Source organism: Schistocerca gregaria, chromosome 6 (genome assembly GCF_023897955.1).
Source record: "Schistocerca gregaria isolate iqSchGreg1 chromosome 6, iqSchGreg1.2, whole genome shotgun sequence".
NCBI lineage: Eukaryota > Metazoa > Arthropoda > Insecta > Orthoptera > Acrididae > Schistocerca > Schistocerca gregaria.
The window spans coordinates 211,279,466-211,303,793 of record NC_064925.1 but is presented as its reverse complement, the minus strand read 5'-3'; the positions used below and the strand labels follow the sequence as shown (position 1 = coordinate 211,303,793).

The 24,328-nt window shown below is 42.9% G+C and overlaps 1 protein-coding gene across 2 annotated transcripts in view; it reads right to left on the bottom strand.

Moving 5' to 3' along the window:
* LOC126278373 (cadherin-23-like) overlaps nt 1-24,328 on the bottom strand; it is a 520,639-nt gene that overhangs the window by 257,399 nt on the left and 238,912 nt on the right. For both annotated transcript variants that reach the window (XM_049978447.1, XM_049978446.1), the window contains exons 8-9: nt 16,244-16,319; nt 1,764-2,041 (exon numbers count right to left, since the gene is read on the bottom strand). In XM_049978447.1, the coding sequence (XP_049834404.1) occupies nt 1,764-2,041; nt 16,244-16,319 (354 nt within the window). The remainder of the gene's footprint in view (nt 1-1,763; nt 2,042-16,243; nt 16,320-24,328) is intronic.

The window sequence follows — 24,328 nt, the reverse complement described above, 5'->3', positions numbered from 1 at the left end:
GATTCCTCCACGCATCGTTGCTGACAGGTGTAGTGCTGTATTTGGTAGTTATTTGTGTACATTTGCACTTGTATGTTTTGGTAGCTCATCTTCTTGCCCTGTGGTTGCAGAATTTCGGGTGGGGAGTTAGTTCCTTGTCTCCCAAGATCTAGTATATTATTAAGGTTAATTCTAGTTCAGTCTAGTGTTCTGTTAATCCCTGGGTATATGTGTCCGCCATACCGCTAGTTGCACTGGCAGTATTTGGGGGTTCGAGTCCTATCACGAAGCTGATAAGGGGTCACATTGATTTCGGCTTCTCAGTTGGAGGGTGTTGCCTTAGAGGTTTGTTTACATTGGCATGTCAGCGTTGTCTAGTGCTACCGGGACCTAAAGAAGAACATTGTGCTGGTTAGGGAATGTTGTTACACGTTCTTGTTTTCATTTCGATACCTGTATTTGTGAAGGCAACCGCATGAAGAAAGATCTGTTCTGAAGCTATACTGCATCTTGCGCTCTTGGGATTTTTGGTTTTGTTTTGATCCCGACTATAAGGGTGTCAGGAATATGGAACTGTGTTGTTAATGTTTGGCTTGAACAGCGGATACGCGTCTAGTTTAGTAGTGAAGGCGAGCCCGCTAGATTGCTATTGCGTCTCCTCAAAGTGTAAACCCCGTTGTTAAAAGGGAGGAAGGAAAAAAACCTTTAGAAATACCTTCTATTTGCATTAACTATCTTAGTTGTCGCTTAAGTAAATATATGTGCTCAGTGATTAAGCTAATGGGAGAATCTATCCTAAAAGCAACTAGCGCACTTCTGTTATGGTGGCCCTCGTGCGTATTTTGGTCCGAAAGATTGTATAAACAGGCATATATGCTCCGTATCGAACTTCTGATGTTGTTTTTTTGAGTTATTGTGGATTATTAAAATTGATTATAGTGCAAACGTTTGTATTTTACCAACCGTGTTTATAATTTATTAATGTGATTGGCTGGAATGTACTACGAAAGTTTTAGGACCATAGGTTGTCCAGGTAGAAATTTTGAAGTCATGCTGTGTTGTGAATTCAAGTATTTATGTTTTATATTGCAATGAGAATTTATATGTGGTAAACCCACGCTTTGTGATTAATAATTAAAGATTTAAAAGTGCGTTCACTTAGACCTAACTTATGTGTTGTGTTATTATTATTTTTTAAAATTATAATAGGCGTTTTAGTTTCTTAAATTAAAGTCTTTCCAATTCGAAAGTGGTGGCCTCCTATTTTGGGCAATCGTAAGCATCGAAGCAGGGTTTACGTAGTTGGTTTTATGTATTGTATGTTATGAATAAATTATTTATGTGTTAAATCACGTCTGATATATCAATTCATTGGCCCCGTCCATACCTTGGTCGTAGTCTTTTAGTATTAAATGATCAGACCACCGTTCCAATTTATGTCAACCATTTTGTAAATGTAACTGGTGGCCACGGATGGAAGTTAATGGCGTCACAACGAATCGATACACAGTCCAGAGTCTTCAGTTTACGACAGTGCAATCGTTTTCACTGCACTGCTAAAATGACAGTCGAAACAAACGGTTGCTCACGACTTTCAGAATCACCTTCGTACCCACGAGCAACCGCGCTGTTATTTTAATATTCCCTATCATTTTTGCCAATCCAGTTGTTGAGGGTTCAGTCCTGACGAATAATCAAAACCGGAACTCTGCGGCACTTTTCTCGAAGATGGCGAGTGAGTGAAGAGGTGAAAGCGATTTGCATGTCCGTTAATGAAGACTTACCAGGTCGGGATCTTCGATGGTGATGCTGAAGTTGAAAGCACCAGAGTAGCTTTCCTCGACCGCTGTGCTGAAGCTGGTCGCTGTGATAGTAGGTATGTTATCATTGATGTCCTTCACGATCACGACGAGGTCCTGTGTGACCAGCGACGAAGGGTCGTCTGTCTCGTACGCCGTCAGCAGCACCTCGAACGTTTCCTGCTTCAGCTCGTCTCGATTTATCCATCCGATTGACAGCACTCCGTCCGTCTCTCCAATTGCGAATAAGTCTTGGTATGCAGCTGTGGAAAGCACAAAGACCATCGCTGAGCCACAAATCACAGAATCAGGCAAATTTAATACCAATCTCCCGAATTTGTAGTAGTATGTCAAATTTTTACAGACCTATCATTTTTACTAACCTTTAGTTATCCCTTCAATCTACACTACTGGCCATTAAAATTGCTACACCAAGAAGATGACAAGCTATAGACCCGAAATTTAACCGATAGGAAGAAGATGCTTTGACATGCAAATGATTAGCTTTTCAGAGCATTCACACAAGATTGGCGCCGGTGGCGTCGCCTCCAACGTGCTGACATCAGGAAAGATTCCAACCGATTTCTCATATACAAACAGCAGTTGACCGGCGTGTAAGGAGGAGAAATGCGTACCATCACGTTTCCGAATTTGATAAAGGTCGGATTGTAGCCCATCGCGATTGCGGTTTATCGTATCGCGACATTGCTGGTCGCATCGGTCGAGATCTAATGACTGTTAGCAGAATATGGGATCGGCGGGTTCAGGAGGGTAATACGGAACGCCATGCTGGATCCCAAAGGCCTTGTATCGCTAGCAGTCGAGATGACAGACATCTTACCCACATGGCTGTAACGGATCGTGCAGCCTCGTCTCGATCCCTAAGTCAACAGATGGGGATGCTTGCAAGATAACAACCATCTGCACGAACAGTTCGACGACGTTTACAGCAGCATGGGCTATCAGCTCGGAGACCGTGGCTGCGGTTACCCTTGACGCTGCATCACAGACAGGAGCGCCTGCGATGGATTACTCAACGACGAACCTGGGTGTACGAATGGCAAAACGACATTTTTCGGATGAATACAGGTTCTATTTACAGCATCATGATGGTCGCATCCGTGTTTGGCGACATCGCGGTGAACGAATGTTGGAAGCGTGTATTCGTCATCGCCATACTGACATATCAGCCGGCGTGACAGTATGGGATGCCATTGGTTACACGTCTCGGTCACCTCTTGTTCGCATTGACGGCACTTTGAACAGCGACGTTACATTTCAGATGTGTTACGACCCGTGGCTCTATCCTACATTCGATCACTGCGAAACCCTACATTTTAGCAGGATAATGGACGACAGCATGTTGCAGGTCCTCTAGGGGCCTTTCTGTATACAGAGAATGTTCGACTGCTGCCCTGGCCAGCACATTTTCCAGATCTCTCACCAATTGAAAACGTCTGGTGAATAGTGGTTGAGCAACTGGCTGGTCTCAATACGCAAGTCACTACTCCTGATGAATTGTGGTTCATGTTGAAGCTGCATGGCCAGCTGTACCTGTCCACGCCATCCTAGCTCTGTTTGACTCAATGCCAAGGCGTATCAAGGCCTTTATTACGGCCAGAGGTCGTTGTTCTGGGTACTGATTTCTCAGGATCTATGCACCCAAATTGCGTGAAAATGTAATCACATGTCAGTTCTAGTATAATATATTTGTCCAATGCATTTCTTCTTGGTGTAGCAATTTTAATGGCCACTACTGCCAATAGTGCCAACGTAAGTCACTTAGAAGTACTTGTAGATATCCTCGGTGTAGTGAAGCAGCTTAAAGCAATAAAGACTTTTTTTCTGCTCCACGTAGCATACCAACAAGGTTCGTTTCAGAATATGCTGATACAACAGCCTCATACTTAGCAGTCACATACAACCGGGAGTCTCAAATTCATAGCATATTTATAGATTCCCAGAAGTTTTTGGACGCCGTTCTCGACAGGAGAGAATTCTAATCAAATTGCATGACAATGGAGTATCGCATCAGTTGTGCGACTGAGTTCATATTTTTCTGTCAGAAAGGTCACATTACGTAGTAATTACAATTGCGACCAACTTGAATTGAAATTATCATGAGATTGATTGGCACACCACTTAGAAGATATAACAAATCCACTAAAGAGGCTGCGTACATTACCCTAGTTCGTCCTCTGCCAGGGTATTACTATGCTATGTGGGAAGCTTTCCAGATAAGGTGGACGGAGGACATGGCAAAAGTTAAAAAGAAGGCAAAACGTTCCGTATTATCGCGAAATGGTGGACAGAGTGTCACGGATATGATAACCGATTTGAATGGCAATAATTAAAACAAAGGCGTTTTTCGTTGCGGTGTGATCTTTTCACGAAATTTCAGTGACAAGCTTTTCTTCAGAATGTGAAAATTTGTTATTGTCGCCAACATACTTAGGGAGACATGATCATCATAATAAAGTAAGAGAAATCTGAGGTCCCACTAGAAGAGTTAAGTGTTCATTTTTCCCAAGCGCTGTTAGAGAGTAGAACGGTAGAGAAATAGTATGATGGTGGCTCAGAGAACCCTCTGCCAGGCACGTAAGTGTGATTTGCGAAGTTGTCTTGTAGATGTAGATGTACCTAGTAATAGGCTTTATACGCTATATCGCAATGAAACAACTACAGTAAAAATTTCATTTTTTCTTGAGGTTTCAACTAGTGACTGTTCACCATGAGGTTGTCAATATTTTAACACTGTTCTTTTAGTCATTTAAATTACCCTTAAAAAGGGCACTCGAGTGAGTGCAAATCTGACAAGCATGCTTGACCATCTGCAGGGTAAGTTTGTGCAAGCAATCGGATAGTTCAATTTGCTTTATGCTTGACAAATTTTCAACCAAGCAAGCTTGTACAAGCATACTAATGATGTACTTATGCTTCAGCATGTACCGCCACAATGTGCAGGTTTGTACAAGCAAACATTATTTGTAAGGCAATTTTCGTCGTGGTATTACATCAAGCGACAAGAAGCAAACCAGCACCAAATCTCTAGCCAAGCTTATACGAATATGCGAAAGCTGGTCTTGTTTCAGCAATATTAAATCGAAAGCCTGTCCTAAAGAAGGGTTTCGCATAAGTTATAGTTTTAAGAAAATATAAAACAATTGGTCCCGTAATAGACCAAAAATGCCAATACTAGAAAGATAAATTCTCCGTGAACCCAGTACAGGAAGATACTTATTTTCTATTTATTTTGAAATGATTATATCAATGATATGGCTATATATTCAGCTCTTAACGTGAGAATAGGCTTTTCGTTTGATTAATAGCTCTTTAATCACAATCAGCAGCAACATATTTCTGACATCGGATGTAAAGCTGTTGGAAACTGTCAGCAAATATTTCTTTGTGGTCGCTCGAAGCACCGGGGTCACGCGTTTCTGGATATCCGCAACGACTGCGAATATTCATGAACAAAAGTGCTTGTCTTTGCTTACGTTCAACTCTTCTGCACTCGTTCTCAAAGACAACCGCCAATTGTCTACAAGCGCCCATCGCATTAGTGTCATTGCAAAATGGTCCAACGCGTAAACGTAAAATTTTCAATCAGATTAGGGAAAATGGTGAGAGAGAATCCTGGTATGCTATTGCAAGTGTTTGGTGTTGAAGCAGTGAGTAAGAAAGTGTGCGTTTCAGTAGTTTAAACGCTTCAGAGGCCGAAGAAGGGTCGCGTTCGGTTCAACGCGCACAGTCCCAAACAACGTCTAACGACTGCGACAGATGCATGTGGATGATCAGCGACTGTCTTTGAGAAGCAGAGCGGAAGAGTTGAAGATAAGCAATGGCAGTGTAAGAACTATTGTTCGCGAACATTCGCAGACGGTTTAGGTATCCAAAAACGCCTGACCACGGTGCTTCGAGTGATTCCACAAGAAGCGTTTGCTGACGATTTCCAACAGTTTTACATTCGATGTCAGGAGTGTGTTGTAGCTAATGGTGATTACTTTGAAGAGCACTAGAGATATTTTGTTCCTAACGCTTCTATCCTTTATTTTCTGAGACAATTCACCGAAATTTTCAGACGCACATTCTGGTCTGCGTGTTCACCTTCGTTCACAGAATAGTTGGTAAATTTAGCCTGAACATTGTCCCCTGATGAAGTGGGTTGTCCATTGTTTGTAGTTTCCATACATGTGAGATCGCCTTCTAAGATATTTTAATGTCTAAATCCATCTCCCACTCCAAATTAGTTGCGAGGTACTGTAATCAACATTAGAATGTGTTCAGTGTGCAAACCCGGGGTAGGGGTCTTCCCACATATGGATGAATTCCTTTCTGATGCCTTGAAGAGCACAAGGTGTAACCAGGTGCAAGTGGTAGCTTATGTCGGTACTAATGCTATGTGTCGCTTTGGATCGGAAGATATTCTCTCTGTCACTCGGCGGCTATCTGAACTGGTAAAGACTGCCACCCTTACTTCCGAGATGCAGGCAGAGCTCGCCATCTGCAACACAGTCGACAGAACCGATTGTGGATCTTCAGTGGAGAAACGAATAGAGGATCTGAATTAAAGGTTCAGTCGGTTTTGCGATTGAGTAGACTGCAGATTCCTCGACTTGCGGCATAGGGTGGTGTGGTATCGGGTTTTAGATTAAGGAGTCCATTACATACAGGAGGCGGCTACACAGGTAGTGGTGTCTGTGCGGAGTGGACTCTGTGGTTTTTTGGGTTAAAGAGTCTCGGGAAAAGAACAAAGAGGGCTTCAGTCTAAAAGGAATGTAGGTCAAACACAGGTCAACGGTAGGCCTAATAACCGTAAGTATTATAGTTGTAAATTGTTGCTGCGTTGGGAAAAGACCAAGAACTCCAAGTACTAACAGAAAGCACGAAGCTCAAATCGATATAAGTACTGAAAATTGGTTAAGGCCGGAGACAGGGCCAGTCGAACTTTTTACAAAGGACCTAACGGTGTTCAGGAATGATAGATTAAATACAGTTGATCGTAGCGTGTTTGTTGCTGTTAGAATTATTTTATCTTGTATAATTGAAGTAAATAATCGCTGTGAATGAACATAGGTATAGGTTATGCTTGACAACCGGAATAAATTAGTAATTGGTTCCTTTTACCGACCCCACGAGCCGGCTGATACAGCTGAAAGACTCTAAGGAGACTTCAGTGTCATCTCAAATAGGTACCTCACATATGCAGTTATAGCTGATCAATATGTTGTCGAAAATACCTGTTCAGAGCCGGTGGAAGGCATAAAACTTCGTGGGTAGCTCACTCGTAAATGGTTGCGAAACCATGTGTGTCCTCTCAGCAACAAATAATCCTGAGTAAATAGCATCATGACGGATACAGGGATATAGTACGTGGCAAATTGGTAAGGAAACGGGAGCGTAAAATTTTCTAAGTTCGAACCGCCGACGTTACTTAATCACACGGAAGTACCAACAGCCGTCAGCCGTGAAGCATGAATATTTCATCACCATTACTCTGCCAGGAAGACAGCAATTACGACACACTTCAGCAAGACTGCGAGCGAGCTCAGCAAAAAATCGTCAGAAGGGTGCAGACCGAACTACCTTCGTAACATCATGTAAGAGACAGTATGTAAGACCCGTGTCGCCTAGAAGAAGTCTGGCTAAGTAGTAAAGACACTGCATCAAATTTATTAAGTAAATGTAGCGGAACTAAGACCGCAGACAGCTCGAAAAGAGGAGGGCCGATTCGGTCATTACGAATGACGTCATAGAGCGTAACCTCAGCCCTACAGCTACAGTAGGGCACTTGATCATTGGGGTCGATGGCGCTCATGTCGTTCGCACTCGGGTCTCTGGTTATGGTACGGTAACACCTTATGTCTGTGATTCTTTTAGCGCTGGTCTTACACTTGCTCCCTCTCTAGAACATTTGGGGTACATAGCCACGGACGATATAGTCGTGCATCCAGTACTGAACTCAGCACAGCAGCCAGCATTGTCGGGTAGTCCAGGGGTCTACCAACATGACTCCGGTCCAGGGCGAAAGCTGCCCTAAAACCCCCCAGCACAAGTCTGACGGCCTGCCGTACCAGTGTACAAGGTTCAGCAATCAGCACGACACCTCGACATCCGACGTCACGGTCCATTTGGTTAGAGAACGCGAGCAGCGGTCGGAGGGATTGAGTGCTCCTCTAAACGGCACGTGAATCAAACACACACGTTACGGTCACCTCCATCTGCAAGCAGGGTTGCCGAAGGGGAGTGCCTCACCAGAGTTTCATCGACTTCGAGTCCGAACTGATGCAGATGATTTCCCTCCGGATTACATGGCCACCAGCAACGGCCTGCATTCTGAGTAATACACTGAATAATCTTGGATACTGTTTTACTGCGTCTAACGACGTCACACAGGTACTCTTATCTGCATGTTGACAAAACAATAGGGGTTTCCAGCCCGGGACTGGTCTATCCCCGCAGATTAGTGACCACAAGGTTGCTGTAGCGAGACACAATACCGGAATATCCAAATCCTTTGAAAATAAAAATAAAATATATCTGTTTTAAAAGGTCAGACAAAAATTCGCTTGAAGCCTTCTTAAGAGGCAGTCTACATTCCTTCCGAAGTAACTATGTAGCCGTAGTACAGATGTGGCTTGAATTCGAGAAAATAATACGGACGGCAGTTGAGAGATTTATACCATATAAGTTAATAAGAGACAGAACCGATCGCTCATGGTACACAAAACAGATCAGAACACTGCGTGCCGAATTTAAAAGAACACAAAATCTCAAAGATTGCTGAAGTTTTACAGAAGTTCGAAATTTAATGTGGATTTCAGTGCGAGGTGCTTTTAATGATTTCCGCAACGAAGTTGTGTCTCGAAATCTGGCAGAAGTTCCAACGAAATTCTGATCGTATGTGAAGCACACCAGCGGCAAGACGCAATCAATACATTCTCTACGCGGTAGTGACGGTAATGTTACCGATGACAGTTTTCTGATATTCCTTCAGCAAAGAAGACGAAGTAAATATTCCAGAATTCGAATCACGAACATCTACCAACTTGTGTGACTTAGAAGAAGACGTCCTCGGTGTAACGAAGCAACTGAAATCGCTTAATAAAGGCATATCTTCCGTTTCAGATTGTATACAGATCACACTAACACTCAAGAAAAGGAATAGGAGTAATCGCTGAATTACAGACGTACATCACGAACGTAGATTTGCAGTAGGATTTTGGAACACACTCGCTGTTCGTACGTAATGAATTACCTCGAAGAATACGCTCTATTGACAGATAGCGTGGATTCATAAAATATCACTCGCGTGCAATGTAACTTGTTCTTTATTGTCACGAAATAATGAATGCTGTCGACAGGTGATATCAAATTGATCTCCTGTTTCCAGATTTCCAAAGGACTCCGGTCCTCGCAACCGATCCTAATCAAACTGTGTGACTATGGAGTATCTTCTCAGCTGTGCTTACAGAATTCGTCAGAAACGTTACACTTCGGAAGTAATCGACGGAAAGTCGTAGAGTAAACCAGAAGTAATATATGGCGTTGCCAAGGATAGTGCTATAGGTCGTCTACTATAAGCTACTGGGTGTTTCACAATTCATGCTGCATACTCCTAAAGATTGTAGACGGAAACTGGTAGATGTGCATAGGAACACATATCCAGAGACGTCATTCGACGACGCCACAGAGCATCTAAGTTACAGGCGTCGGCACCTGTAAACGTATGCGTATACAGGTTGATTCCGTGATAATGTTACGAAAATTTATAAGATGATGGAGACAGACAAATGTACCAATATGAGGTAAGTGCCCCTGTACCGGAAACGAACTGGTTGTAAGCGAAAAACGTACTGGTTGTTAACATTGCAGGGTAGCCGGCCGCTGTGGCCGAGCAGTTGTAGGCGCTTCAGTCCGGAACTGCACTACTGCTACGGTCGCTGGTTCGAAACCTGTCTCGGGCATGGATGTGTGTGATGTCCTTAGGTTAGTTTGGTTTAAGTAGCTCTAAGTTCTAGGGGACTGATGACCTCAGATGTTAAGTCCCATAGTGCTCAGAGCCATTTGAACCATTATAGTAAAGGTAACTTGCAGAGGTGGTAATATGGACCAAACCAAGACTAGATGTCCAGTAAATATGAGCTCTAAAATGCATGCTTTAAGAGTTGTGAACACTTGTTCAAAAAGGAGATGCATTCTACAGTAGCGAAGATGAATAAATGCTAATAGCTCCTCAGGTATGCATTTTAGAGGCCATGTTTACTGGACTATTTACCTTGTTTTGGTCCATACTACTATATCTGAAAATTGCCTACCGTACGATCGTGGCAATAACAGTACCAGTTCACGTATTCCACACTTTCAAAGGTATCAGATAGGTTATCGTTTCTAACTTTCGACTCCTTCGTTTCAGGTCCAGGGACCGTTACACCAAATTGATACATTTATGCTTCTCCACCATCCTAGAAAGTCTGTAACATCATCACGGTATGTTGTTGTTGTGGTCTTCAGTCCAGAGACTGGTTTGATGCAGCTCTCCATGCTACTCTATCCTGTGCAAGCTTCTTCATCTCCCAGTACTTACTGCAACCTACATCCTTCTGAATCTGTCTAGTGTACTCATCTCTTGGTCTCCCTCTACGATTTGTACCCTCCGTGCGGCCCTCCAATACTAAATTGGTAATCCCTTTATGCCTCAGAATATGTCCTACCAACCTATCCCTTCTTCTAGTCAAGTTGTGCCACAAATTTCCCTTATCCCCAGTTTATTCAGTACCTCCTCATTAGTTATGTGATCTACCCATCTAATCCTCAGCATCCTTCTATAGCACCACATTTTGAAACTTCTATTCTCTTTTTGTCTAAACTACTGATCGTCCACGTTTCACTTCCATATAAATACTTTCAGAAAAGACTTCCTGATTCTTAAATCTATACTTGATGTTAACAAATTTCTCTTCTTCAGAAACGCTTTCCTTGCCATTGCCAGTCTACATTTTATATCCTCTCTACTTCGATCATCATCAGTTATTTTTCTCCCCAAATGGCAAAACTCATTTACTACTTTAAACGTCTCATTTCATATTCTAATTCCCGCAGCATCACACGACTTAATTCGACTAAACTCCATTATCCTCTTTTATCTTTTGTTGATGTTCATCTTATATCCTCCTTTCAAGACACTGTCCATTCCGTTCAACTGTTCTTCCAGGTCCTTTGCTGTCTCTGACAGAATTACAATGTCATCGGTGAACCAGAAAGTTTTTATTTCTTCTCCATGGACTTTAATACCTACTCCGAATTTTACAGATTGAATAACATCGGGGATAGGCTACAACCATGTTTCACTCCCTTTCCAACCACTGCTTCCCTTTCATGCCCCTCGACTCTTGTAACTGCCATCTGGTTTCCGTACAAATTGTAAATAGCCTTTCGCTCCCTGTATTTTGCCCCTGACACCTTCAGAATTTGAAAGAGAGTATTCCAGTCAACATTGTCAAAAGCTTACTCTAAGTCTACAAATGCTAGAAACATATGTTTGCCTATCCTTAATCTATTTCCTACGATAAGTCGTAGGGTCAGTATTGCCTCACGTGTTCCAACATTTCTACGGAATCCAAACTGATTTTCCCCGAGGTCGGCTTCTACTAGGTTTTCCATTCGTCTGTAAAGAATTCGTATTAGTATTTTGCAGCCGTGGCTTATTAAACTGTTAGTTCGATAATTTTCACATCTGTCAACACCTGCTTTCTTTGAGATTCGAATTATCACGGTATATACACACATATTTGTGTGCCGGTACCTATTATGTTGACTCTCTGTAGCGTCTTTGGATGACGTTTCCAGACATGGGTTCCTACGTACAACTTGATCTACTAAGTCCCCTCTAGAACCTCTAGAAATTTATAACATGAATTGTGAAACACCCTTATATATAAGAGACGCGTGAGTTGGCGTAGTGGTTAGTACACTGAACTCGCATTCGGGAGGACGACAGCTGAAACCGGCGCTGCCAATCCTGACCTAGATTTCCGTGATTCCCCTAAATCGTTTCTGGCAGATTCCGGGATGATTCTTTTGAAAGGGTACGTCCGACTTCCTTCCCCATCCTTCCCTAATCCGATGGAACCGATGACCTCGCTGTGTGGTCCCCTCCCCACGATCAACCAACCAACTATTTAAGTAGCCCACTGAGAATGTTTACAGATGATACTATCATCAGATTATCAAAAGCAATTGAAAACTGATTAAGACAAGGCATCTCTATGGTGCGAAAAGTGGCTGTTGACACTAAATAATGGAAAAGTGAAGTAATCCTCACGATTACTAAAAGGAAGCCGCTAAATTACGATTACACGATAAATCACACAAATTTAAGGCTGTGAAGTCAGCTAAATACACTCATACTCATAAATTACGGATAGTGCTAATACATGGTGAAATAACGCTCTGGTGGGCGGTTTGCGGTCTTAAATCACCTCAGGGCATGGCCATGCGGTGCATTTGACCTGCGGTCGTCGCACGGTGGCGCTGGAAGCAGTCCACATACGCAGTGTTCGTGCATGTCAGACTAGGGTGCAGCGAGTAAGTGAGCAGATGTTTTCAGACGTGCTAATGGTGACTGTGGGTTGAAAATGGCTCAAAGAGCACATATTGATGACGATATGAGGGGCAGAATACTAGGGCGACTGGAGGCTGGTCAAACGCAGCAGGTCGCAGCATGGGCCCTCAATGTGCCACCAAGTGTGACCTCAAGATTAAGGCAACGATTCCAGCAGACAGGAAACATGTCCAGGCGCTACACTACGGGACGTCCACAGTGAACAATACCACAAGAAGACCGATATCTCACCATCAGTGCTCGCAAACGGCCACGGAGTACTTCAGGTAGCTTCGCTCGGCATCTTACTTCAGCCACTGGAACAGTTGTCTCCAGACACACAGTCTACAGACGACTGAACAGAAATGGTTTATTCGCCCAGAGACCTGCAAGGTGCATTCCACTCACCCCTGGTCACAGCAGAGCCCGTAAAGCCTGGTGTCAAGAACACAGTACATGGTCATTGGAACAGTAGTCCCAGATTATGTTCACGGGTGTGTCCAGGTATAGTCTGAACAGTGATTCTCGCCGGGTTTTCATTTGGCGTCAACCAGGAACCAAATACCATCCTCTTAATATCATTGAAAGGCATCTGTATGGAGGTTGTGGTTTGATTGTGTGGGGCAGGATTATGATTGGTACACCTACACCCTTGCATATCTTTGACAGAGGAAATGTAACGGGTCAAGTGAATCGGGACATCATTTTGCACCGATATGTCTGCCTTTTCAGGGGTGCAGTGAGTCCCACCTTCCTCCTGGTGGACGATAACGCACGGCCCCACCGAGCTGAGATCGTGGAGTAGTACCTTGAAACAGAATATACCAGGCGAATGGATTGGCCTGCCTGTTCTCCAGACCTAAACCCCATCGAGCACGTCTGGGATGCTCTCGGTCGACCTATCGCTGCACGCCTTCAAACGCCTAGGACACTTCAGGAGCTCCGACAGGCACTGGTCAAAAATGGGAGGCTATACCCCAGCAGCTGGTCGAGAACCTGATCCAGGGGATGCCTACCCCTAGTGCGGCCTGCGTACGTGTGCATGGTGATCAAATCCCATACTGATGTCGGGGTACATGCGCAGGAAACAGTGGCGTTTCGTAGCACATGTGTTTCGGGGCGGTTTTCTCGACTTGTCACCACTACCGTGGACTTACTTATCTGTGTCGTGTGCGTTCCCTACGTGGCTATGCCATTAGCTCCAGTTCTGTGTAGTGCCACGTTGTGTGGCACCACGTTCTGCAACTATCCTTAATTTATGAGCATGAGTGTACTTACGCATTGCAGTTGCGATTAATTTAAACTGAAACGATCAGATAGATGATGATGTTTTGGGGAAAGAGGGTGGCCTTTTCAGATGGATAACCTTTTATGTTCCATAGTACAGATGGCCACTGGCATGTACGGCATTGAACGTCTGAAAGCAAGGGCCCACGCCAGAGGAGAGAGCGTTATTCTCTGGGGAATGTTTAGGTGGTTTTACCTGAGTGATCTCGCCCATGTGGAAGGCACAGTGGATCAACACAAGTATGCATCTATCCTTCGGGACCATGTCCACACCTATATGCAGTTGGTCATGCATCGGCACGATGGCATATACCAGGAAGACAACGCAACGTGTCACACAGGTCGCAGTGTACGTGCGTTGTTCGAAGACCTACAGAGTGAGTGTACCCTAATCACGTGGGCACCAGACTCAACGGGCTTGAACCCAATCGAGAAGCTGCGGAACAACCTCGATCGGTGTACTCGCCACATGGATCCTCAACCGAGAAACATGGCGCAGCTGGTAGCGCCACTGGAGTCGGCATGGCTCCACATCGCTGTCGGCACCTTTTCGGATCTACTAAATGTCTTCCTGCACGTCTCGCACATGACTATTCAGACATTTGACAGGCGGTCACATTAAAGTGACTCGACAGTGCATTCCGATATTATGACGCAGCGTTTGGCCAGATCTCATTCCACGGACTTGAAGAAAGGCTGTCTGGCCGAAACAGGTATGTGTCAGCGTTGCTATGGGCGTTATAAATAAATTTAAAATTTTCGCCCATCCCGGATTAGAATGCAGTCTTTCTCCGTACACTTTGTCCTGTGCTCTGTGGTTGCTAGAGAAACTCATCTGGTATCACGTTCAGAGCCGATCTTAGTTGCATGACGAGCAATGTCATCCCGTTCTCTCCGGTTGCTGGGGTGTGTAGACCTCTGCTTTAGCGAGCTACTGTTTCTGTAGTAAACAGGAAGTTTATGGCGATGACGAATACACGCTTCCAGTGTGCGATGTCGCCAAACACGGACGCAGCTATCATTATGCTGTAAACCGGACCTGGATTCATCCGAAAAGATGACATTTTGCCATTCGTGCACCCAGGTTCGTCGTCGAGTACACCATCGCAGCCGCTCGTGTGTGTGATGCAGCGTCAAGGGTAACCGCAGCCGTGGCCTCCGAGCTGATAGCTCCACATTTCCCGCTCCTAGTCCTATCTGAGGCTGTTCTCCACGTAATCCTGGCGGTGGTGGATACCTGTTTTAAGTGTCGATGATTATTATATCACGTTCTCTTTTCCCTCACTTCCTATCGACTACAGTTCCCAACTACCCTCCTCTGGTCTATCTCCATTGATTTTGATGAATTTCTTTCTTACTTCCTGAAATTGTGTGTAAAGGACAGAGATTTTCTCTTCCTGCTCCTTGATCAATATGTTCCTGCTGCATACCCTGCAGTTCTAGGAGAGAGCCTCTTATATTTTCTCAATGTTTCTCCACTACATCCCCCACCCGCTCCCTACAGAAAATGGTTCCTCCAAGATTGGCAACAATTCTCCCTACTCACCAACATATAGCAGCACCTACATTTTCCACTCTTGGTCAATTTCTAAAGATGAATTAAGTTTAACCTTAAAGAATGGTTGAAATTGCTCTGAGCACTATGGGATTTAACATCTGAGGTCATCAGTCCCCTAGAACTTAGAACTACTTAAACCTAACTAACCTAAGGACATCAAACACATCCATGCCCGAGGCAGGATTCGAACCTGCGACCGTAGCTCAGAACCGCTCAGCCACACCGGCCGGCCCTTAGAGAATGCATTAGTTCATGAATGACACGAGTTTGGCTGTATGTAAACAAAAACGACGCTAAAATATTTGGTACATATGCAGCTGTTTTCGTATCGATTTATGGGTTTAACGACATTAGAATAAGTTAAGAGTTGCTTTTTTTTAAAAAAAGATAATTCGCGTTACAAAGATATATAGATAGAGCTAGTAAAATTTAGGTCTAGATCGCTTCTTCCCAACTAGGAAATAATTCGAAATGTTTTCAGTAATACGATTTAAAAATGCTCAATTCCACTTCGATAATAAGAGTGGGCACTATTGAAACCAGCAAATTCTAAGTTATTCAATCTACGCCTTAAGACTTCGTCACATTTAAAAAGTTTGTATTCTATTATTGTCTGAACTGTTTCTGCTCTATTATTGTCCGCGCTATCCAGGTTTCTCTTGTTTTCAATGGTACGCTCCAGACGAATACCCTTACAAGATGCTCATAACACTTAAATTTATATTCGGTGCTAACAAACACCATTTCTATAAACGCTTATCAAGCTGTTAGTAGTACGTTTTTTACATTCTCTTTAGTTCGATCATAATGAGTTATTTTGCTGTCAAAAAGGAAACCTCATCTACTACTAACATTACTACCTCGCACTAGGTGACTAATGACTGGAGAACGGCGTTAGACCATCAAAGCCAAAAGTGTTCCTTTATCACGATATTTTACAATTTAAGAAATTGAAGCTATTTCTTTCTGTTCATCCCTTGTGGTTTTAAGTGGATGTAAAATTTGTTATTCACTTACCATTTTTCGCCTCCAGCTTGTAGGAGATATCGGCGTTAATACTGATGTCACCGTCGTGTGCTGCCACAGTCGCAGTCTGGAACATCAACAAATCGTATTATTAATCGAATGCCATGTAAACTGAGATTTAACATTATCTGAGAGCTAGACCATATGAAACCTATTGTTTTTATATGTAGGGTAACCTAGTGTTGAACTGTAATATTTTGTGGTCAACAAGCCAAAAAATAAAAATCTGTAAGAGTCTGAGACGCTCTCCTACGAAAGGATTATATTTCACAATCTTCGCGTTTGTCGTCCCTGAAAATCTGTGGTCAAGGTGACAATCTCGATCCAGTAACTTCGGTCTTGAATCTTTGCGAAGGAATTATCTTTGAACCGTTCCTATCATAGCCTTCCATGATCGCACTACGTTGGAAATTTGCCCCAGACATGTAAGGGTTTAGCAAATACATTTCGGTGTTACTACTTATTATATTCTATCCTAAGTAGCGATGACATTGGTATATCGGAAATTTGTTACTTTTGATTAAAACTAATACAAAATAATTACCTTTCACTGTGTAATGGAGATAGATCTCACTTCTTTTCACACACACCCGTCAAATTAACTCGAAAATATTAAGTATTTCTAGTATCACAATCATTTGACAATACAGAAGGTCAGAGACAGGATAATCAAAGGCTCAGTATTATCATTCGATGTGAGGACATGTTAGAATTACACATTCCACATGATAGAGCGATTTTTGGCTTCGTGACACCTTATTTCTAGGCTTGAGCTACCTCCTAGATTTATTACTAGAAAGTATTAAAAATGAGTCACACACGACTCTTGGTACATCCTCACTTTCATAAGAGTGGACTATTCATGAATACGTGATCCTTTGTTAGGCTGTCTTATTCTGAGACCTCAGACTGGTTTCTAATGATTTATTATTTTATTTCAAATAACTGAACTTCAGAAAATCATGTCCTCTCATCGGACATGCCTCAGATATGTACATCTTTCTAAATTAAGATATGTCTGCTATAGATAATGCCTACAGAGGGATTCCCACAACACACTCAAACACATCTTATTTTGAACTATTGTACTTGAGTTTTGACATACATTTGACGATGGCACATGCTGTCCCGAACTCGATAATTTGAAAAAATAAATAAATAAATAAAAATAATAAACTTTTACTGTCGTGATGTAACACCATAATTAATAGTGTAAGTAGAATGAAATTTTCACTCTACAGCGGAGTGTGCACTGGTATGAAACTTCCTGGCAGATTAAAACTGTATGCCGGACCGAGACCAGAAATCGTGGCCTTTGACTTTCGTAGGCAGGTGCTCTACCAACTGAGCTACCCAAGCACGACTCACGCTCCGTCCTCACAGCTTTATTTCTGCCAGTACCTCGTCTCCTACCTTCCAAACTTTACAGAAGCTCTCCTGCGAACTTTGGAGAACTAGCACTCCTAAAAGAAAGGATATTGCAGAGACATGGCTAAGCCACAGCCTTGGGCATGTTTCTAGAATGAAATTTTCACTCTGCAGCGGAGTGTGCACTGATATGAGACAAAGGTCCTGAGTTCGAGTCTCGGTCCGGCACACAGTTTTAATCTGCCAGGAAGTTTCATATCAGCGCCCACTCCGCTGTAGACTGAAAATTTCATTCTAGAAACATCCCCTAGATTGTGGCTAAGCCATGTCTCCGCAATATCCTTTCTTTCAGGAGTGCTAGTTCTGTAAGGTTCGCAGGAGAGCTTCTGTAAAGTCTGGAAGGTAGGAGACGAAGTACTGGCAGAAGTAAAGCTGTGAGGATGCGGCGTGAGTCGCGCTTGGGTAGCCCAGTTGGTAGAGCACTTGCCCGCGAAAGGCAAAGGTCCCGAGTTCTAGAATCGGTCCGGCACACAGTTTTTATCTGCCAGGAAGTTTAATACTGTAAGTATTTTGTACTGATTAATTCTGTTTAATCTCAAGTATATATTTCTAACTATGTAATGTCTTTTACCTATTGTAAAGAAGTGAAAAATTGCGTAAAATATTTTCTCTTTACTATTTAAATTCCTTGTATTAACTGAAGGAAAATGTTATATACTTATGTGGCTTTTGTGTTGACATGTTAATATATTTAAAAGTTAAATTTTTTTAAAAGACGTTTGTTTACAAATATGCACAATCTGGTTCATACCTAGGAACTTGCATTGTATAAAATGAAAAGCAACAGTACTTTCCATTTGTAATGAAAGTGATTTGGCGCGCGCCAAAATGGGGTTGGCGCGGGCTAAAGGGTGGATGTGGCGCTCAGTCTGGGCGCCAAGTAAGAGAGCACAGTCAGTCGGCAGCTAGCTACAGGACAGTTTTGGTTTGAGCAGCAATAGAGTGAGCTGCGCAGGTGCCAGGTGAGGCTTCCAGTACCTGGCTGTAATATGGAAGGGCCTCAGATGTGTCTACGGCGATAAAGTGGTGCTCTATTAATGGAAAAGGCTCTCATATCGGAAACGTCTCGCAAAGAAGGAGATAATACAGCCAATTACATCCAGAGGAGAGACCAGGTAGCCACCATGTACTCGCCACCAATATTGCGCTATCACTTCAACAAAATCTAAGAGGACAGGTTTTTTTCGAAGTATGAACCAGTACATTTAAGTGTTGTTTAATTTGCAATAATAAAGCAAATTATTTTAAAATGTGCGTCCGGCCCTTGAATTGGTTCCTATCTCCATACCTCTTAGGATCCATTCTACATAAATCCACTACTGGCCGTTAAAATTGCTACACCACGAAGATGACGTGCTAAAGACGCAAAATTTTATCGACAGGAAGAAGATGCTGTAATATGCAAATGATTAGCTTTTCAGAGCATTCACACAAGGCTGGCGCCGGTTGCGACACCTACAACGTGTTGACATGAGGAGAGTTTCCAACCGACTTCTCAGACAAAAACAGCAGTTGACCAGCGTTGCCTGGTGAAACATTGTTGTGATGCCTCGTGTAAGGAGCAGAAATGCGTACCATCACGTTTCCGACTTTGAAAAAGGTCGGATTGTAGCCTATCGCGATTACGGTTTATCGTATCGCGATATTGCTGCTCTCGGTGGTCGAGATCCAATGACTGTTAGCAGAATATGAATCGGTGGGTCCAGGAGGGTAATACGGAACGCCGTGCTAGATCCCAACAGCCTTGTATCACTAGCAGTCGATATGACAGGCATCTTATCCGCAAGGCTATAACGGATCAAAAATGGCTCTGAGCATTATGGGACTTAACATCTGTGGTCATAAGTCCCCTAGAACTTAGAACTACTTAAACCTAACTAACCTAAGGACTGAGTGCCTGAACCACTAGACCACCGCGGTTGGCAATGTAACGGATCGTGCAGTCACGTCTCGATCCCTGAGTCAACTGATGGGGACGTTTGCAAGACAACAACCATCTGCACGAACAGTTCGACGACGCTTGCAGCAGCATGGACTATCAGCTCGGAGACCATGGCTGTGGTTCCCCTTGACGCTGCATCACAGACAGGAGCGCCTGCGCTGATGTACTCAACGACGAACCTGGGAGCACGAAACGTCATTTTTTCGGATGAATCCAGGTTCTGTTTACTGTATTATAATGGTCGCATCCGTGTTTGGCGGCATCGCGGTGCACGCACATTGGAAGCGTGTATTCGTCATCGTCGGACTGGCGTATCACCCAGCATGATGGTATGGGGTGACAATGGTTACACGTCTCGGTCACCTCTTGTTAGCTTTTGACGGCACTTTGAACAGTGGACGTTACACTTCAGATATGTTACGACCAGTGGCTCTACCGTTCATTCGATCCCTCCGAAGAAGGATGATGCACGACCGCATGTTGCAGGTCCTGTACGGGCCTTTCTGGATACAGAAAATGTTCGACTGCTGCTCTGGCCAGCACATTCTCCACCAATAGAAAACGTCTGGTCAATGGTGGCCGAGCAACTGGCTCGTCACAATACGGCAGTCACTACTCTTGATGAACTGTGGTATCGTGTTGAAGGTGTATGGGCAGCTGTACCTGTACACGTCATCCAAGCTCTGTTTGACTCAATGCCCAAGCGTATCAAGGCCGTTATTACGAACAGGGGTGGTTGTTCTGGGCACTGATTTCTCAGGATCTATGCTCCCAAATTGCGTGAAAATGTAATCACATGACAGTTCTAGTATAAAATATTTGTCCAATGAATACCCATTTATCATCTGCATTTCTTCTTGGTGTGTCAATTTTAACGGCCAGTAGTGTACTAATATCTGAGTTTCCTATATGTGAAAAAGACTGAAAATAAGTGATTGTTGGTATTGCTTAATTCTGAATGCAACAAGACGTATAGAAATACTGTGGGTTTCATTGAAATCATGGGAGGTAGTTATTAATGCATTTCTGAAAACCGCCATAGTGTTTGATTTGTTTTAATTCAAAGTGATTGTGCTTTAAAGATTAACTGCATTAAATTCTGTTAGTGTAAATTACTGGTTGTATAAATGGCAATAAGGCAGCACGTTGCCTTGAGGTTAGTTAGAGTGTAAATGCATATAAAGTCATACTTAAGAATCTGTATGAAAAATCACTGGCATTAACTGTTTAAAAATCCATGCAAGGCGAGTGAAATTTGTGGAAAAGTAATACCTAAATTTGAATCTACCATATATTCTCAGAAAAGTGTGTTTAGTTGGTTTTAGTGTATTGGTCAGTTTTACTAATTGCATTATGAAGTAATTCTAGAGTTTTGTGTGCTTTGTGTAGTACAAATTGGAAAGACAGTTTGAGGGCCCCACCTAAGTCTTTGCCTATGAAAGATAAACTTAGAGTAATTGCTTTTATTCATAAAAAGAGAAATGTAAATATCCTGTTGCCAGTGACTTTTAATTATCATTGTACTATATGAAAAGTAACTAACGAAACCTGACTATGTCCATGTCCAGGTTTGGTTTAGTAGTGTCTCTCACAACATTTGATCATGAGATAATTTATATATAACGAAGCATTACTGTGGAGAAGAGATAAAGTGTCAGTTGTTCTTGTGAGAGCCTGCACATACTATTTATGACCACTAGTATTCGCTGTATCACTTGTCTTATTATTGCAGACTTTCATTGCTCTTCTCTGGAAAAGAAGTAATGGTAGCTTTCCTTTACCAAAATTTAATACAGACTCTTTAAAAGTAATGTTTCATATTACTATGCCTAATTAGACCGGACACCGTATTTTATTTCATTTTAGTAAACTTGCCTACTTAAAAAATTTTCCACATTTCAATATTTAGGTTCTGCAAGAGTTATCACACTACTAGCTTAACAGCTCATCCATCAAAGGTACTTACACGAAAAATGTACAGAAGAATGGAAAAGAAAATTGAGGGTGTATTAGATGACGATCAGTTTGGCTTTAGGAAAGATAAAGTTACCAGAGAGGCAATTCTGACGTTGCAATTGATAATAGAAGCAAGACCAAAAAAATCAAGACACGCTCGTAAGATATGTCGACCTGGGAAAATCATTCGACAATGTAAAATGGTGCAAGATGTTAGAAATTCTCAGAAAAAAGGTTAAGCTACAGGGAAAGACGGGTAATACATAATATGTACAAGAACCAAGAGGGAATAATAAGAGTGAAAGACCAAACGAAGCCCTGAGATTAAATACGGTGTAACACAGGGATGTAGTACTTAACTAATACTGTTGAATCTATATAGCGAAGAAGCAAAGACATAAGTAAAAGAAAGGTTGAAGAGCGGAACTAAAATTCAAGGTGAAAAGACATCAGTGATAAAATTCGCTGGTGACGTTTCTAACCTAAGTAGAAGTGAAGAGTTACAGGACGTGCTTAATGGAATGAATAGTCTAATGAGTATAGAACACGGTCTGCGAGTAAATCGAAGAAAGACGAGAATGATGAGAAGCAGCTGAAATGGGAACAACGAGGAACCCAACGTCAGTATTGGTGGTAACGAAATAAATGAACTTAAGGAATTCTGCTACCAAGGCAACGAAATAACCTATGGAGGTCGGAGCAAGGAGGACATAAAAAGCTGAATAGCACTGGCCAAGAGAAGTCTACTACTACCAAACATAAGCCTTAATATGAGGAAGAAATTTCTGAGAATGTACGTTTGGAACACAGCATCGTATGATAGTGAAACATGAACTGTGGGAATATCAGGAGAGAATCTAAGCATTTGAGATGTGATGCTAAGGAAGAATAATGAAAATTAGGTGGGTTGTTAAGGTAAGGGATGAGGAGGTTCTCCGAAGAATCGGCGAGGGAAACAATACGTGGAGAAGGGACGGAATGGTAGGACATCCGTTAAGACGTCAGGGAATAACTTCCATGGTACTAGAGCGAGCAGTAAAAGGTATAAACTGAGGAGAAAGACAAAGATTGGAACACATCCAGCAAATCATTGACGACGTAGGTTGCAAGTGCTACCCTGAGATGATGGCACAGGAGAGGAATTCGTAGCGGGCCATATGACGTCACTGATAGGAGTCGCCCAACTTGCCTTTCGCGCAATCGTCACTCAGGCCCTGTTTGGAACGTTCCAGGGGTGCCATTGCATCTCAGTACGAAAGCTCGAGTGTTTCATTCTAAGCAACGCGGCTTGTGAAACGAGAAGATTTTGTTGATGCAGACATAGTACTACAAAGATTGCATCACTCAATGAGGAATGTTCTCAAAATTTATGAGACTGATGCGTAAGTTCGTAGTGTTTCTGTTTTGGATGGTATTGTTGTTATGGGTTTATTTACCGATTGTCATTTTTTATTTGTAGTTCACTGTTGATATTTGAGTTTACATACTGTCATTTTGTTATATGGAGCTAGTGAGCGGAATTGTGGATGCTAGAAAATGGAGTGCCTAGTCAAGAAACTCTAACATATTCGACATATTCTTCTGTTTGAGTTCAATAGAGGCTTGACAGCAGCGGAGGGAGCCATAAACATTTGTGCCGTGTATGGGGATAATGCCATTGCACAGAGCACGGCAAGAAAATGGTTTTCTCCTTTGCAGGAGAATCGTTATGTTATCAGTGACTCTCCACGTTCAGGAGGGCCTTCAGGATTTGATGAAGATCATTTAAACGCATTAGTCCACAATGACCCATGTCAGTATGCTCGAGAACTAGCAAATGTGACGAACTGTGATCATTCCACCCCCGTGCGACGTCTGAATGCAGTGGAGAAGGTTAAAAAATGGGGTGTTTGGGTACCGATTGCTCTAAGCCAAAATCACAAAAATCAGCTGCTGGCGTATATGCAACTCGGCTTGCTCGTCATCAATTGTCGCGTGAAGAACACTAACCATTCCTATCCTGTATCGCTACTAGTGGTGACAAATGGTGGCTTTATGCTAACGTAAGGAAAAGAAAGGAATTTTTGAGTCCAAACCAAGCAGAAACTCTCCATAAAAAGACATGCGCACGCCCACGAAAAAAAATCACGTATCTGGTGGAACGGCGACAGTGTGATGTACTAGAGATTGTTTCCCCGAGGTGCAAGCATCACTGAAGACAATTAATGTCAAAAACTAAGACGTCTTTCGGACCCAATCCAAGATTAATGACCAGGAAGGCTGCGTGAATTGATGCTGTTGTTGTTGTGGTCTTCAGTCCTGAGACTGGTTTGAAGCAGCTCTCCATGCTACTCAATCCTGTACAAGCTTCTTCATCTCCCAGTACTTACTGCAACCTACATCCTTCTGAATCTGTTTAGTGTATTCATCTCTTGGGCTCCCTCTACGATTTTTACCCTCCACGCTGCCCTCCAATGCTTAATTTGTGATCCCTTGATGCCTCAGAACATGTCCTACCAACCGGTCCCTTCTTCTTGTCAAGTTGGCCACAAACTCCTCTTCTCCCCAATTCTATTCAATACCTCCTCATTAGCTATGTGATCTACCCATCTGCCAGCCAGAATTGCCGAGCGGTTCTAGGCGCTACAGTATGGAACCGCAAGACCGCTACGGTCGCAGGTTCGAATACTGCCTCGGGCATGGATGTTTGTGATGTCCTTAGGTTAGTTAATTTTATGTAGTTCTAAGTTCTAGGGGACTGATGACCTCAG